Source organism: Dipodomys ordii, unplaced genomic scaffold (genome assembly GCF_000151885.1).
Source record: "Dipodomys ordii isolate 6190 unplaced genomic scaffold, Dord_2.0 Scaffold2, whole genome shotgun sequence".
Classification (NCBI taxonomy): Eukaryota; Metazoa; Chordata; class Mammalia; order Rodentia; family Heteromyidae; genus Dipodomys; species Dipodomys ordii.
Window position 1 is genome coordinate 8,817,695 of NW_012267218.1, and position 12,801 is coordinate 8,830,495.

At 40.3% G+C, this 12,801-nt stretch overlaps 1 protein-coding gene across 1 annotated transcript in view; it reads right to left on the reverse strand.

Annotated features, from left to right (window-relative positions):
• The window catches only part of Unc79 (unc-79 homolog (C. elegans)), a 236,360-nt gene extending 226,817 nt beyond the window's left edge, over window positions 1-9,543 (reverse strand). Inside the window, exon 1 of the mRNA XM_013014112.1 lies at window positions 8,826-9,543. Within this exon, the coding sequence (XP_012869566.1) occupies window positions 8,826-8,847 (22 nt within the window). The 5' untranslated portion in view covers window positions 8,848-9,543. The remainder of the gene's footprint in view (window positions 1-8,825) is intronic.
• Window positions 9,544-12,801: the final 3,258 nt, after the last annotated feature.

A 12,801-nucleotide genomic window follows, 5' to 3' on the forward strand; every position in this document is an offset into this window, starting at 1 on the left:
CCTGTGATCTAGCAATGACACAAATCCCTAGATCTCAACTCACATCCATGGCTGAATGCAAAGCAAGACACTATTTCAGAAATAGGGTCTGGAGGCATGGGGCAAGTGTTAAGCACCAGCCTACTTAGCCTGGAGTCCCCGACTTCAAATCCCAGGATAGATAGATAAATAGATAGATAGATAGATAGATAGATAGATAGATAGATAGATAGATAGATAGATAGATAGATAGATAGATAGATAGATAGATAGATAGATAGACATATATGTATACATACATATATGTGTGTATATATGTAGAGGGGGGGTATTTATGATCATAAAAACAATTGTTGCTGGGGCTGGGAAGGTGGCTCAGTGGTACAGCGCTTGCCTTGCATGCATGAGGCCCTTGGTTTGATTCCTCAGCACCACATAAGCAAAAAGAAAAAAGCTGGAAGTGGTACTGTTCAAGTGGTAGAGTGCTAGCCGTGAGCTGAAGAGCTGAGGGACAGCCCAGGCCCAGAGTTCAAGACCCACGACCGGACCCAAAAAAAAAGCAATTGTTGCCTTTTGAGTAAGTCATACCAACTTCACTTCAGTGTCCTGGTTTTAGTCTAGACCAGGTATTAAAGGAAAGCTAGGGAATATACACATCTCAACAAAGTATACTGCCAGTGAAGACTCTAAGCATCTCTTGAGTCTACTGCAGTACCTGATACATTGCAGACACCCAATAAATATTTGTTGAATAAGTGAATAGACAAGTAGATGAAATATTGAGTGGTACTACTAATGAAGTTAGTGAAACTGTCATATATACAATGTATTGATTAATGGCTCAGTGCCAACTTAAAACAAGTTATTTAAATGGTTATTTAATTCTTCTTTACTCAATATCATTTTTATTTTGGATTCTTCTCATAGGAACATATATCATTTTGGAGTTGATACAAAACTAATGCAAGAAGAACAAATATGCATAACAGACAAATCAACAGAATAAAATTTAATAATGTTTTTAATTAGTTGAGTTACGTTTCCCTCAAAATAGTTCAACTACCAGTTTCAGATACATTTGAAAGTGTTCTTTCTGCAAAATAGGATCTTTACAGATGAGGCCATCCTGAATTATGATGGGCTCTAAGCCAAGTGACTGGTGTGTTCGGAAGAGAAGGGAGGAAATTTGGATACAGAGGCAGAGGTGATGAGTACATAGAGATGGAGAATTAAAGCTACAAGCCAAGCAATATCAAAGACTGCCATCACTAGAAGCTAAAAGCAAGACAATGTGAATTCTTCCCTTGAACACAAAGAGTACACTCCTAAAGGACTAAGCTACTCAGGAGGCTGCGATCTAAGGATCATGGTTCACAGCTAGCCCAGGCAGGAAAGCCTCTGAGACTCTTATCCCCAGTTATCCAAAAGACCAGAAATGGAATTATGGTAGTATCCACCTTGAGTGAAAAAAGTAGCATCCACCTTGAGTGAAAAAAGCCAGTGGCTCACACCTGTTATCCTAGCTACTCAGGAGGTTGAGATGTGAGAATTGCAGTTCAAAGCCACCCCGGGCAGGAAAGTCTGTGAGACTCTTATCTCCAATAAACCACTAGAAAACCGGAAGTGGCTCTGTGGTTCAAGCGGTAGAGTGCTTGCCTTGAGCTGAAGAGCACAGGGACAGTGCCCAGGCCCACAGTTCAAGCCCCACAACCAACCAAAACAAAAGAAAGTGTCTGGAAATTTTGTCAGATCATAGATGAGTATTTTTTGAGCAACTAGTCACATATATTTCAGATATTCTACCACTTAAGAGCTTACTCAAATCTCTAAAAATTAGAGCTCTAATACAGGTCAGTAGGGATGGGAAGTTACTCAAGTGTCTTAAAGAGGAGAAAGATGGTCTGTTTTGAATAGTATTCAGGCAGCTATGATGAAGACAAAAGTAAAACACAGGAAAGTTATGTCAGAAGGTTGTCAGAAGGTTGCTATAATAGAAAAATGATAAATTCCATAATTAGGTTAGCAATGAAAAGAATAAACAGGAAATGAGATACTTGAGGAATGTTTAGAGATAAAATAAAAGTATTAATATAACACTATTTTCTTCTCAAAGCTGATATGAGAATGAATTAAATTCTTACCAAGTTGCTTAGCACACAATTGGCAAAATCATAAATATCTAAGCTTTCTTTCTTGGTATGATATGCCAAACTCTGCTACACCAAATTGGTAATATAATTGTGAATAGTATTTATTTTTATTCTACAATAAAATAACATTACATATAAACATAGAAGTATACACATATATTCTTTCATTTAACTCATGTCTCTAGGGCCTATGAAAATAAATGTCTTGAAATTCTAAATATCCTTCTAATTTTAATTTCATATCAAATGTTAAATGAGACTTACAGGATAATCTATATGCTGTTTGGGAACATTGTTCTTGAAGGGCCAGAAGGAGAGAAAAACAAGACAGAAATAGAATACATGAACCAAAAGAAGCAAAACTCCCACATGAAATGGTTGAGTTTTCCACACAACAGAAAACTATCTTATTGATAACATACTTTTGCTTACTGTACTTTTTGATGCAGTAAATGTGTTCAATGATACAGTTACCACGTTTCAGAATATAATAAATGCCCATGAACACCCTACACAAAACACTACTTCAGAACAAGATCCTCAACTTAAATCTTATTTATTGGTTGGGAATCTAGTACATAAAATTTGAACAGGAGCCAAGTAAAACTGTCTCCCAAAGAGGCTTTGCCTTTAGATGCGTTGCAACTTTATCTGATGAAAAGTACTTGGTCATGTGCTAAAAACTGTCCACCAACTAAGAACCATAATTTTTATACTGAACATAATAAAAGGCAAGCTTAATAAAAAAGAACCAAAAACCACAATGAATGTCTAATAAAAGTATAACTTGTTAAATAATTATAATATTTGATGTAACATATTCAAAGTACTTTTGGCAACTGTAGTGTTATTTACCTGTAAATCCATTTCAAAAACATGCATTTCACACAATGTTCACAGTGTCGAAAAGGCAGAAAAAATGTAAAATGATATCCAAAAACTTGATTATGTAATGCTTCCTTACAGAACATATTTCATCCATCTTCATTTTTAACTTACACAAAAAATAATCGTTTTGTTTTATTTAGTTTTGTTGGTCAGTAGTGGGGCTTGAACTCTGGGCCTGGGTTGTAGGGCTTGAAATCTGGCCCTCCGCACTGTCCCTGAGCTCTTCAGCTCAAGGCTAGTGCTCTACCACTTGAGCCACAGTGCCACTTCTGGTTTTCTGAATGGTTTATTGGAGATAAGAGCCTCAAGACTTTCCTGCCTGAGCTGGCTTTGAACCATGTTCCTCAGCTCTCAGCCTCCTAGGATTACAGGCGTGAGCCACTAGTGTCCGGCAAGAAATAATTCTTGAGTAAACTGTGCATTAAGGGATGGATTGCAACTTAGATATGAACACAATTTAATCTACAAGCAAAGTATATGGGGGCAACTAACAAGAAAACTAATTACTGAAATATAGGGTTAGTATGCAAATACTAACCCTATAGGCATAAAGGAGATAAGTAACAACCAGGCAAGGCTTCCAAGCTAAATATTGGTCAATAAGCAGACATCAGGTAAAGAAGAGAGCAATAAAGAGAAAGAAAACATTTCCAGTCAAAAATAAAAAGCATGGTGCATTAAAGGAACTGAAAAAAAATGATCCGATGTAAAAACAACAAGGAGGAAAAGAAAGATAAAGTCTGATTGGCATAACCAACGGGGCTTGGTGATTTGTTGAATTGTTATGGCAAGGAGTAGAAGTCTGGGAAGATTCCTAACTCTTTTTCTTGGATAAACAGTGGTGCCATTTAAAAAGAAGTATCTCAGTTTAGATAAAAGACAATCAGTTTGTATTTTTCATAACTATAAGATAACCTGGTTAGAGATAGAAGTCTCTAGTTCCAGAGATATAATTGGAGTAGAAAATTTTATTTGGAAGTAATCCACATGCAGGTAATAACTCATGCCATGTAAATGTAAATAAATACAGTTAAATGCCTATGTGCTACTGAAGGTAGAGAGACTGATGATGAAATGGTGGGTAGATGTGATTTTTTTAAAAAACTTGGGCAGGCAATAATACATAAAAATTGAACTGAGAAACTTGAGACTTGGAGGAATAGGAGATGGGAGAGAATGGTAAAAGGGGTGACTCTAATCGAGATGTATTTTACACAAAATGGACATGTTAAGTTGAAATCTCCTTGTACAACCACTTGAAGATAATTTTTTAACCTTACTAGGAATACTCAGAAACGAAGAAAGGAAGGTATAAATAAGGAATGCAGCAACTAGTGTTAAATAATACAGACAAATCATACAAAACATGGGCTAAAAACCCTTATTCTTTTTGCAACCACAAATACAGTTATGTCATACTCTAATTTTTGCATATATGGATGAAATTAGTTTCCCCTCTAAGAAGTTAGCAATGGTGCACAAAGACTTCAAATTATTTCAGGTTGTAATATAATTTAAAGAGGAAGTACTTATCTATTTTAGTAATATCATATAAGGTACAAAAGGAAAAACTATTAATTTCTGCAGCATGGCCCTTAAATATGCATGGGAGAGGGACAAGTTCAATTCAAACTCTTAGTGCTAAGTGGATATACTCTTAAAAAGAGTGTCTCTAATGTAATAAAGACTTTAGCCAGGCACCAGTGGCTCTTGCCTATAATCCTAGCTCTTCAGGGGGCTGATATCCAGAAGATCTCAATACAAGGTCAGCCAAGGCAAAAAATAAAAATAAAAAATACTGACTCTGTCTCCAAAACAACCAGCATAAAAACCAAGCTGAAGGTATAGTTCAAGTGGTTCAAGCAAGCAAGAGAAGCAAGCTGGTTTAAAAAAGGGGAGGGATTCTTAGATACTAAGATAAAGATGGTGATTTGGATGAATACATTAAAAACAGTATATACTCAAATTGCTACAATTAGCCATTTTTAAATTTACACCCAAATTACCAGTAAGCTAATTTCCAAATTTAACTAGAATTTCAATAGATATTTATGTAAGGAGTTTGTGTTCACCACTGCCACACTGTCATCATAAAACAAAATGTAATAAAAAGATGTAATTACTGGGAAGTTCATGCTCTGTTTAGATGATTAAGCTAGACACGTCAAGTCAAGAAGGTGCCATGGAGGGACACCTACCCACCTGAATGATGTAGAAAGCAGTCCAACAGTCCATGTTCTGTTTAAATTATATCACAGCTACCTCTTATTCTATTAAACTCTGGAAAACTAGATCCAAACTTTATAATTATCCCCATTTTGGCAGCAAGGGTCTATACTTGATGGTGATAACAATAATAATAGCTCACATCTATTAACTGGACATTATGTGCCAGGACTCCATGCTTAATAATTCATGGAGGATTCATTTAATCCTCACAACACCTATTACTATCCCGGTTTTGTAGACGATGCAATCAGGGCTTAGAAAAGTTACATTAACTTGTTCAAGGTCACTGAGCTTGCCGAAAGATGCAAACCCAGGCCGAAGTCTGATGCTACAACCACAATGCTTAATTTATGCTGCTATAAAAGTAGAGCTTCCTTTGAAAGACCACTACCAAAGTACTCCAAATTGGTAAGCTTTAACTCTTAGTAAACAGAAAAAGTGGAAGAGGGTTTCTCTTCAAAACCCTAAATAGAAGAAATCACAAATTCTTATTTTTATCATTCTCAATTCTATGTCAGGTTTGACTTGAACTTGGCTATAAAAAAAAAAGAAGCATTTGGAAGGAAAATAATTTAACTCTTGTACAATCCCCTGAGAAATTGCTAGGAAGCTTTCGCTCTTGTTATGAGGCTCTGCAGACAGCACAGGAAACAGGCTGAACACTTCAAAACAGGCTCCAAACCACATTTTTGCTAACACTATCCATCTCTCATCACTATTAGCACACAAAAGAAAATACCATAAAATAAAAATTATTTTTCATATCTCTGTGATGAACAATACAGGTTAAGTCAGGTAATCTGTTTGGGTTGAAATCCAAGTACTTCCTCCTGCTGGCTCAGCCAAACTGCATCTACTTCCTGTTCCAATGAAACCTTTACTTACATCAAAAGGACCTACGAAAAAGAGTAATGAAGATATTTTTACATTATATTAAGCCTAATTGTCTCTGGGTTGATCCTTAGGAAAAAAGTACTGTGCACTCTCCTAAACAGAGGGGAAATGAACTCTCTTGTCTCTTCTCTTTCAGTCTAGTGATCTTCACATCCAGTAGGGAAAAAACAAAAACCAAAAAACTCATGGTCCTCTGTTCTCTTTCTCCTTCCCACTAGCTATACTCCTGCCAAGTGCAAGGATAAACTACTGCCAATCTGTAAGTTCTCTTTAGTAAAAAGTATTTTTCCTTTGTGACATCAACTATGCAGCTTTTCCTATTTTTGTTTTGTTTTCACATATGTCCTATGCACTGGCCTGTCAGTCTACTTGTGTTAGCACATGTAAGAGGCAAAGAAAAAAAAGACGCCTTGGTTATCTTTGTTCTAAATAAAAATATCTAAAAATTCCCAAAGCAACTTTATCATTTCACAGCCTTCACCCATTTTATTCCTTTGCCCTCCAAACCTCCAAGACTAAACAAAGACAGCTACTACTACCATTCCTTACTTTAGAGATGGAAATTCTGAGGTACAAAATTAAGTTAATTGCCCCAGGTCAGTTAGCCGAAGGGGCATGCAAAGCTCAAATCCACGTGTTCCAGCTCCAAATATAGTGTCCTGTTTACCCTCTACAGATGAAAGCATCTGTTTTACAAGCAAGCCTGTAATAGCTAAAGTTCACGAATTTCATTGTACAATCAAGATTATATTCAACCTGGCATTCACTGCCCAGAAAAGAGATAAAAACAAAGCATCCGGTATACATGTCAAAATACATCAAAGAAGAACACCCAATAAGAGGACAGTAATACTGGATTTAACCTGAAGTTTCTTACATAATATGCAACTATAAAATCAAATGACAAGTGGCAGTGTTTCCTAACAATCATAGAACAATAAAATATTCAAGGGTATCTCATCCTCCAGTAGTCAGTTCTACACTGATTCCACCTATGGTACCATTACTCAAAACAGAATGAACCCAGTATTTTAAAGCCTCTTCAGAAGCAGAATTTAATTGTAAGGGTAGATTTAACTATAAACAGAAAAGAAAAACCATAAAAGAGTTTCCTAACTATTTAGAAAATGTATATTATTTAAGTGAAAAATATTTTCCAGCATGATTACCACCACATATTGAGTATATGCTATGTTCTAGGCTCACTAAACTTTTCATGTGTATTCTCCCATTTATTATCACATAAACCCATCAGCATCATTGCCCTACAGGTGAGGAAATAAAGTTCAGGGAGGTCAATTATCTTGCCAAGGTCAAACAGACGCAGAGCTTATAGCTTCAAGATTCCATAGATCACTGAGATTCAAACTCAGATCTTCAAGATTTCACAGCTCACTGTAATTCCACACACTGGGATGTGCGATTTCTAAAGAACCATTTATCTGGGAATTTTATGTGCTGAAAAGTCTATCCAGTGAATAAATGGCATAGTTCATCTTATCGTATGCAAGATACTGCTCTCAAATTATTCTGTCTTTTGTGTCTCATAAAATGGCTTTAGTAACCTTCCAAAGAAGAATTACAAAGACAGGTAGGGACAGCATATCCACACAAAGATGTAATGTTTGGAAGAAACCAAAAAAAAAAAATCATTTAGATGAGTAAGTTCTGCATGCCTGTTAAAAATAAATACCTATTGCTTGACAAAAAAAAACATCTCTACCACCAGAAACTTAAGTTCTTGAATCCCTCTGGCACACTCAGGAAAATGTTCATATTTATCAAACTACCGAGTATATACCCAAGGCCTACTGGTGCGCAGTGCAATAACTGAGACTACAGGGATCATCTCAGAAACTTCTTGTCTCCCCAAGGAGTTAGCAGGTTGTTTCAGCCAAGCCCAGGGTCAGTCATTACTAGCAAAACCAAAATCCCCCTGTGCTATTAAAGTTCGTGTGAAGGGCCCTAGTAGTAATCCTGCTCTTTGGGGTGGGGGGGGATGAGATCAATGTGGGATCCTTTTCCCAGCGCCCCTTTCACTTTCTTGCAAGCACTGTAAGGTTGTGGTTAGCTCTAGCATGAGTGTTGGCATTCATGAGTTAATTTTCCTGACACTGGAGCCAGGATTCTGCCTGGCTCCCGGCTCCCTCCTCCTCCCCTTCTCTCCCTTCTAGCCTCTTCTACCCGAAGTGGAAACTGCAGACTCAAAACTCCCCGATGGCTACCAGCACCAAGAACTGGGCATGCTCAGAAGGCCAAGCAGGCTTTGGTTGCAACTGACAGTTCCCCGCCCCTGATTTGCTGCTGCCCCCCTTCCCCCACTTCAACAAGAGATACTGAAATGTTTATCTGAAAGATACAAGGCCTCTTTTTTTTTTTTCCTGAGAATGACCCCATTTTAATTTCATTCCGCAGGGTCTTTTAGTTTGGTGAAACCTTACCACGAGCCCGAGAAGACAGCATCGGTTGGGGGGGGGGGGTTTCAGCACCAGGGACAGCGCCGCGTTGCCATTAACTCCCCCTCCCCCACCTCCTCTTCCACCCCGCACCCCCCACCCTCCCCAACCTCAGCCCCCACCCCCGCACCAGCACAATGCCAAGGTCTCCCAGCAGCCGCAAACGCCGCAAATGCAATAGCTCCCAGCCGGAGGCCGGGCCGGAATGCCGGGGCCGGCTGCTACTTACACTGCTCCGCTTTGGTGGACATGGTGCTGTCCAGATGGAAAGGCTTTGCCCCAAAATCTGTGTCGTGTGAGCTCCCTCGCTCCGCCAGCGATGTTGCGAGGAAAAGAGCGCATACCCCCCACCCCCCACCCCCTCGCGTTCCCCCTCCCTTAGGCCCGTGTCGCTACCATTCGGACAAAACGCACATCAAATTGCAGAATTCGGTCCCGGAAGGTTAGGAAATCGCCCCCGGAGAAATGGGTGGGATTTAATAGGCGGCCAAAGGCTTCCTGTCCGTCCCCTCCTGGAGCTGCCCGCGTGGATGTGGGCGGGGAGACCGACAGGAGAGAGCAGGCTTCGGCTCCTGGTGAAATGGGAAAATGGGCTCGACCGGGGGAGGAGTATTTCCATTCATAAGGCGCATGGAGGGGACGGGTGTTTCCCAGAGAAAAGCCTCTTAAAGTGCCGGAGTCCCCGACCATTTGGATCTCCCATTGGCGTTCTCCAGGCCTGTAAATCCTGTTCCCCAGCAGCAGCCCCCAGTGCCTCCGCGGGGATGACCGGAGAGGGACTCAGGTGCGCCGCGCGCTCTCCACCACCTCCGGGAGGAAGAAGCAGGAGGCGGATCCGGGGCGGGCTGCAGAGAGCCGGGCTGGAGGGCGACGAGGAGGCGATGCTCCCGAGGACTGCCAGGAAGGAAATGCAGAAGTAACCCTCAGCATGGCTTCCCAGCGTGCTGAAGGCCAGGCCCTCAGCCTCCCCGGCCTCCCCTTCCTGGATGGGCTCTCCTGCTGATGAGCGGGATGGGAGGTCCCACGGGCTTTGGGGGCTAAGAGAAGACTTGGAAAGCTGAAGCTAGGGAAAGGAGATTTGCACAGATGGTGAAACTGGAAGGACCACGGCAAAGGAAGGAGAGAAAGATGGGAGGCAGGAAGGAACCCGTGGGTGCTCCCTTGAAATGCCCAGACTGGACACAGGCACATCAGGAAGCCCCTCTGCTGGGCAACAGAAGCCAACAGAAAAAGAAGGCAATAAAAGGGGGTAGGGGGAATCATCATGCGTTTAATAGCAGGTTCCTAAAGATTCACTACAAAGTGGAGAGGCATTGTAAACCTGGATTTGGAGTCAGGAAGAGCCAGATTCCAGACCTAGATGTAGAATTTACTTCCCCCAGGCTAACTTTTTAATCTCTCTAAGCCTCAAGTTCTTTACCTGTAAAATGGAAGCAATGAACTCAGCCCTATCACCCAAAGTGATGCTAGGCAGTTCAAATAGTTCAATGGATACAAAAGTCCTTTTAAAAACCAAAGTACTCGGCAACTACTAACCATTATGACTTTTATTGTTATTAACTAAACTATTCGTTTGGGAAAGCTGAAGGGCTGTGATCACCACAAGGTGATTTAGCAGAAGCTATAAACTGACCAGTGTTTTTAATGTTGATGAAATCAATGTTTTCTATTTAACCAAAAAAGTCTGTATTTTAGGGGGAAAGAACAGTAAATTGTGTACGAGATGTATAAAATACTTAAGATGATTAAGAAAAAAATTATGAACAAAATCAAGTAAAGATATTTCTGAGTAGCCAGAAAGAAAACGTCTACAAATAATAAGAAGTCTGCCAAGCACCGGTGGTTCACACCTGTAATCCTAACTACTCAGGAGGCTAAGATCTGAGGATCAGAGTTAGAGCCAGCCTGGACAGAAAAGTCCCCATGAGACTCTTATCTCAAGAACCACTCAAGAACTGGAAGTGGCACTGTGGCAAAAGTGGTGGAGCAGTAGCCTTATGCAAAAGAACTCAGGGACAGTGCCCAGTCCCTGAATGTATGACCCATGACCACCAGGAAGAAGAGGAGGAGGTGGAGGAGTTTACTCATGTGGTAAAGGCTTGGTGTCATGGTATTGGCAAAATGTCATCGGGGGTAGTTATTTGGCCCTTGTGGATGTGGATGTGATTGGACTCTGTTACCACTACTGGGCAAGGTGGCTTGCTGATCAACCTTTACCATTGTTTACTCCCAAAACAAGAAGTGCTCACTTTTAAAGATAACTGATTTCATGAAGAATGAAGACTTAAACAGGAATAAAAAATAAATAAGCTGGCATCATACTGAAGAAAATATGAACATAATGAGCATTTCTGGGAAGATAAAAAACCATTTGGGGTGATTAAAAGAAGAGTTAGATTTGTTCAGGAATTTCTGGGAATTTGAGGCTTTGAATTAAAAGAAAACAACAGTAATTGAAAAATTTTTAATGTCTTAGAGAAACAGAAGACAAAGTACTAGCCAACACCGGTGGCTCACGCCTATAATCCTAGCTACTCAGGAGGCTGAGATCTGAGGATTGCAGCTTGAGCTGAATTGCTGAGGAACAGTGTTTGTGTTCAGGCCCAGGGTTCAAGCTCCATGACAGACAAAAAAAAAAAAAAGACCAAGTACTATTGGAAAACTACTATCCCTTCATCTTCTTACAAGCTGTATTATTTTAAACATGGAACCTCCTGTAATCCCACTATGTGAATGTCAATGTCATGGACTCCCACACTACCCAGAGTTTCTATTTTAGGTCATCCTCATGAGCTGTGTGATCTTTTTCAAGTCATTTACTTTCTCTGTGTTTCAGTTTCCTTACCTACAAAATGGTGATAGTTTAATCACATTGAAAGTCATGTTGAGAGAAGGGGTTACATTGTCCAAAAGAATGTACTCATGGGCTGGGAAGGTGGCTCAGTGGTAGCGCGCTTGCCTTGCATGCCTGAGGCCCTGGGTTCAATTCCTCAGCACCATGTAAGCAAAAAGAAAAAAAGCCGGAAGTGGCGCTGTGGCTCAAGTGGTAGAGCGCTAGACTTGAACAGAAGAGCTGAGGGACAGCGCCCAGGCCCAGAGTTCAGGCCCCACAACCGGACCCCCCCCAAAAAAAAGAATGTACTCATTACCTGACTTAAGTAACAGTAACCCTTCTACATATCACCTTTATAATAACATTTTTTAAAAAGAAAAGCCACTGTTGCTGGACACAAGTAGCTGATACCTGACACTTGTAATACTACTGGGGAAGCTGAGATCTGAGGATCCTGGTTCAAGGCCAATCTGGGCATACAAATCCAAGAATTTTGTTGTTGTTGTTGTTGGTCATGGGGCTTGAACTCTGGGCCTGGACACTGTCGCTCAGCTCTTCAGCTCAAGGCTAGCACTCTACCACTTGAGTCACAGCACCACTTTTGGTTTTCTGGTGGTTTATTGGAGATAAGAGTCTCACTGTCTTTCCTGCCTGGGCTGACTTTGAACCTCAATCCTCAGAACTCAGCCTCCTGAGTCCTTTAGTATTAAGGGCATGAGCCACCTGCACCCAGGCCAAGAAACTTTTAATCTCTGATTAATCAGCAAAGAGCTGGAAGTGGCTCAAGTGATAAGAGTGCCATCCTAGAGCAAAAAAAGCTAAGCAAGAGTATAAGACCCTAAGTTCAAGATCCAGTACCAGCACCAAAACAAATAAACAACAACAAAAACAAAAAATGTTGCTAGTGGCACTACTTCTCAAGCTGTTCAAATGCACCAAGTCAGATTAGTTCTGCTGTTCAGACCTTTCAAAGCCTGAACTCATCGAGGCTCCAAGTGTGTGAACTAATTCATTAACTTGGACTTCCCGTCTCAACTACCAGTTTCTTTGTTTTTTTTTCTTAAGTTTCAATCATTTATTCTTTCTTTTAATTATTGTGAAAATACTGTACAGGGGGGCTACAATTACATGGACAAGATAATGAGTACATTTCCTATCAAGCATTGTTGCAAATTCAACTATCAGTTTCTCAATGCCAATATATGGCGTGATTTGTTTCTTCAGTGAAACAAATACGAACTTTCTCACCTTTTCATCTCTACTTGGGTCTTTCTTGTTGCAATTCCTTACATTGCAGAAATAGTGCCTCTTCTCATTGCCAAATGAAATGCCCTTTGCTATTCTTAATCTGGCCTCTCTCCTTTCTCTAATT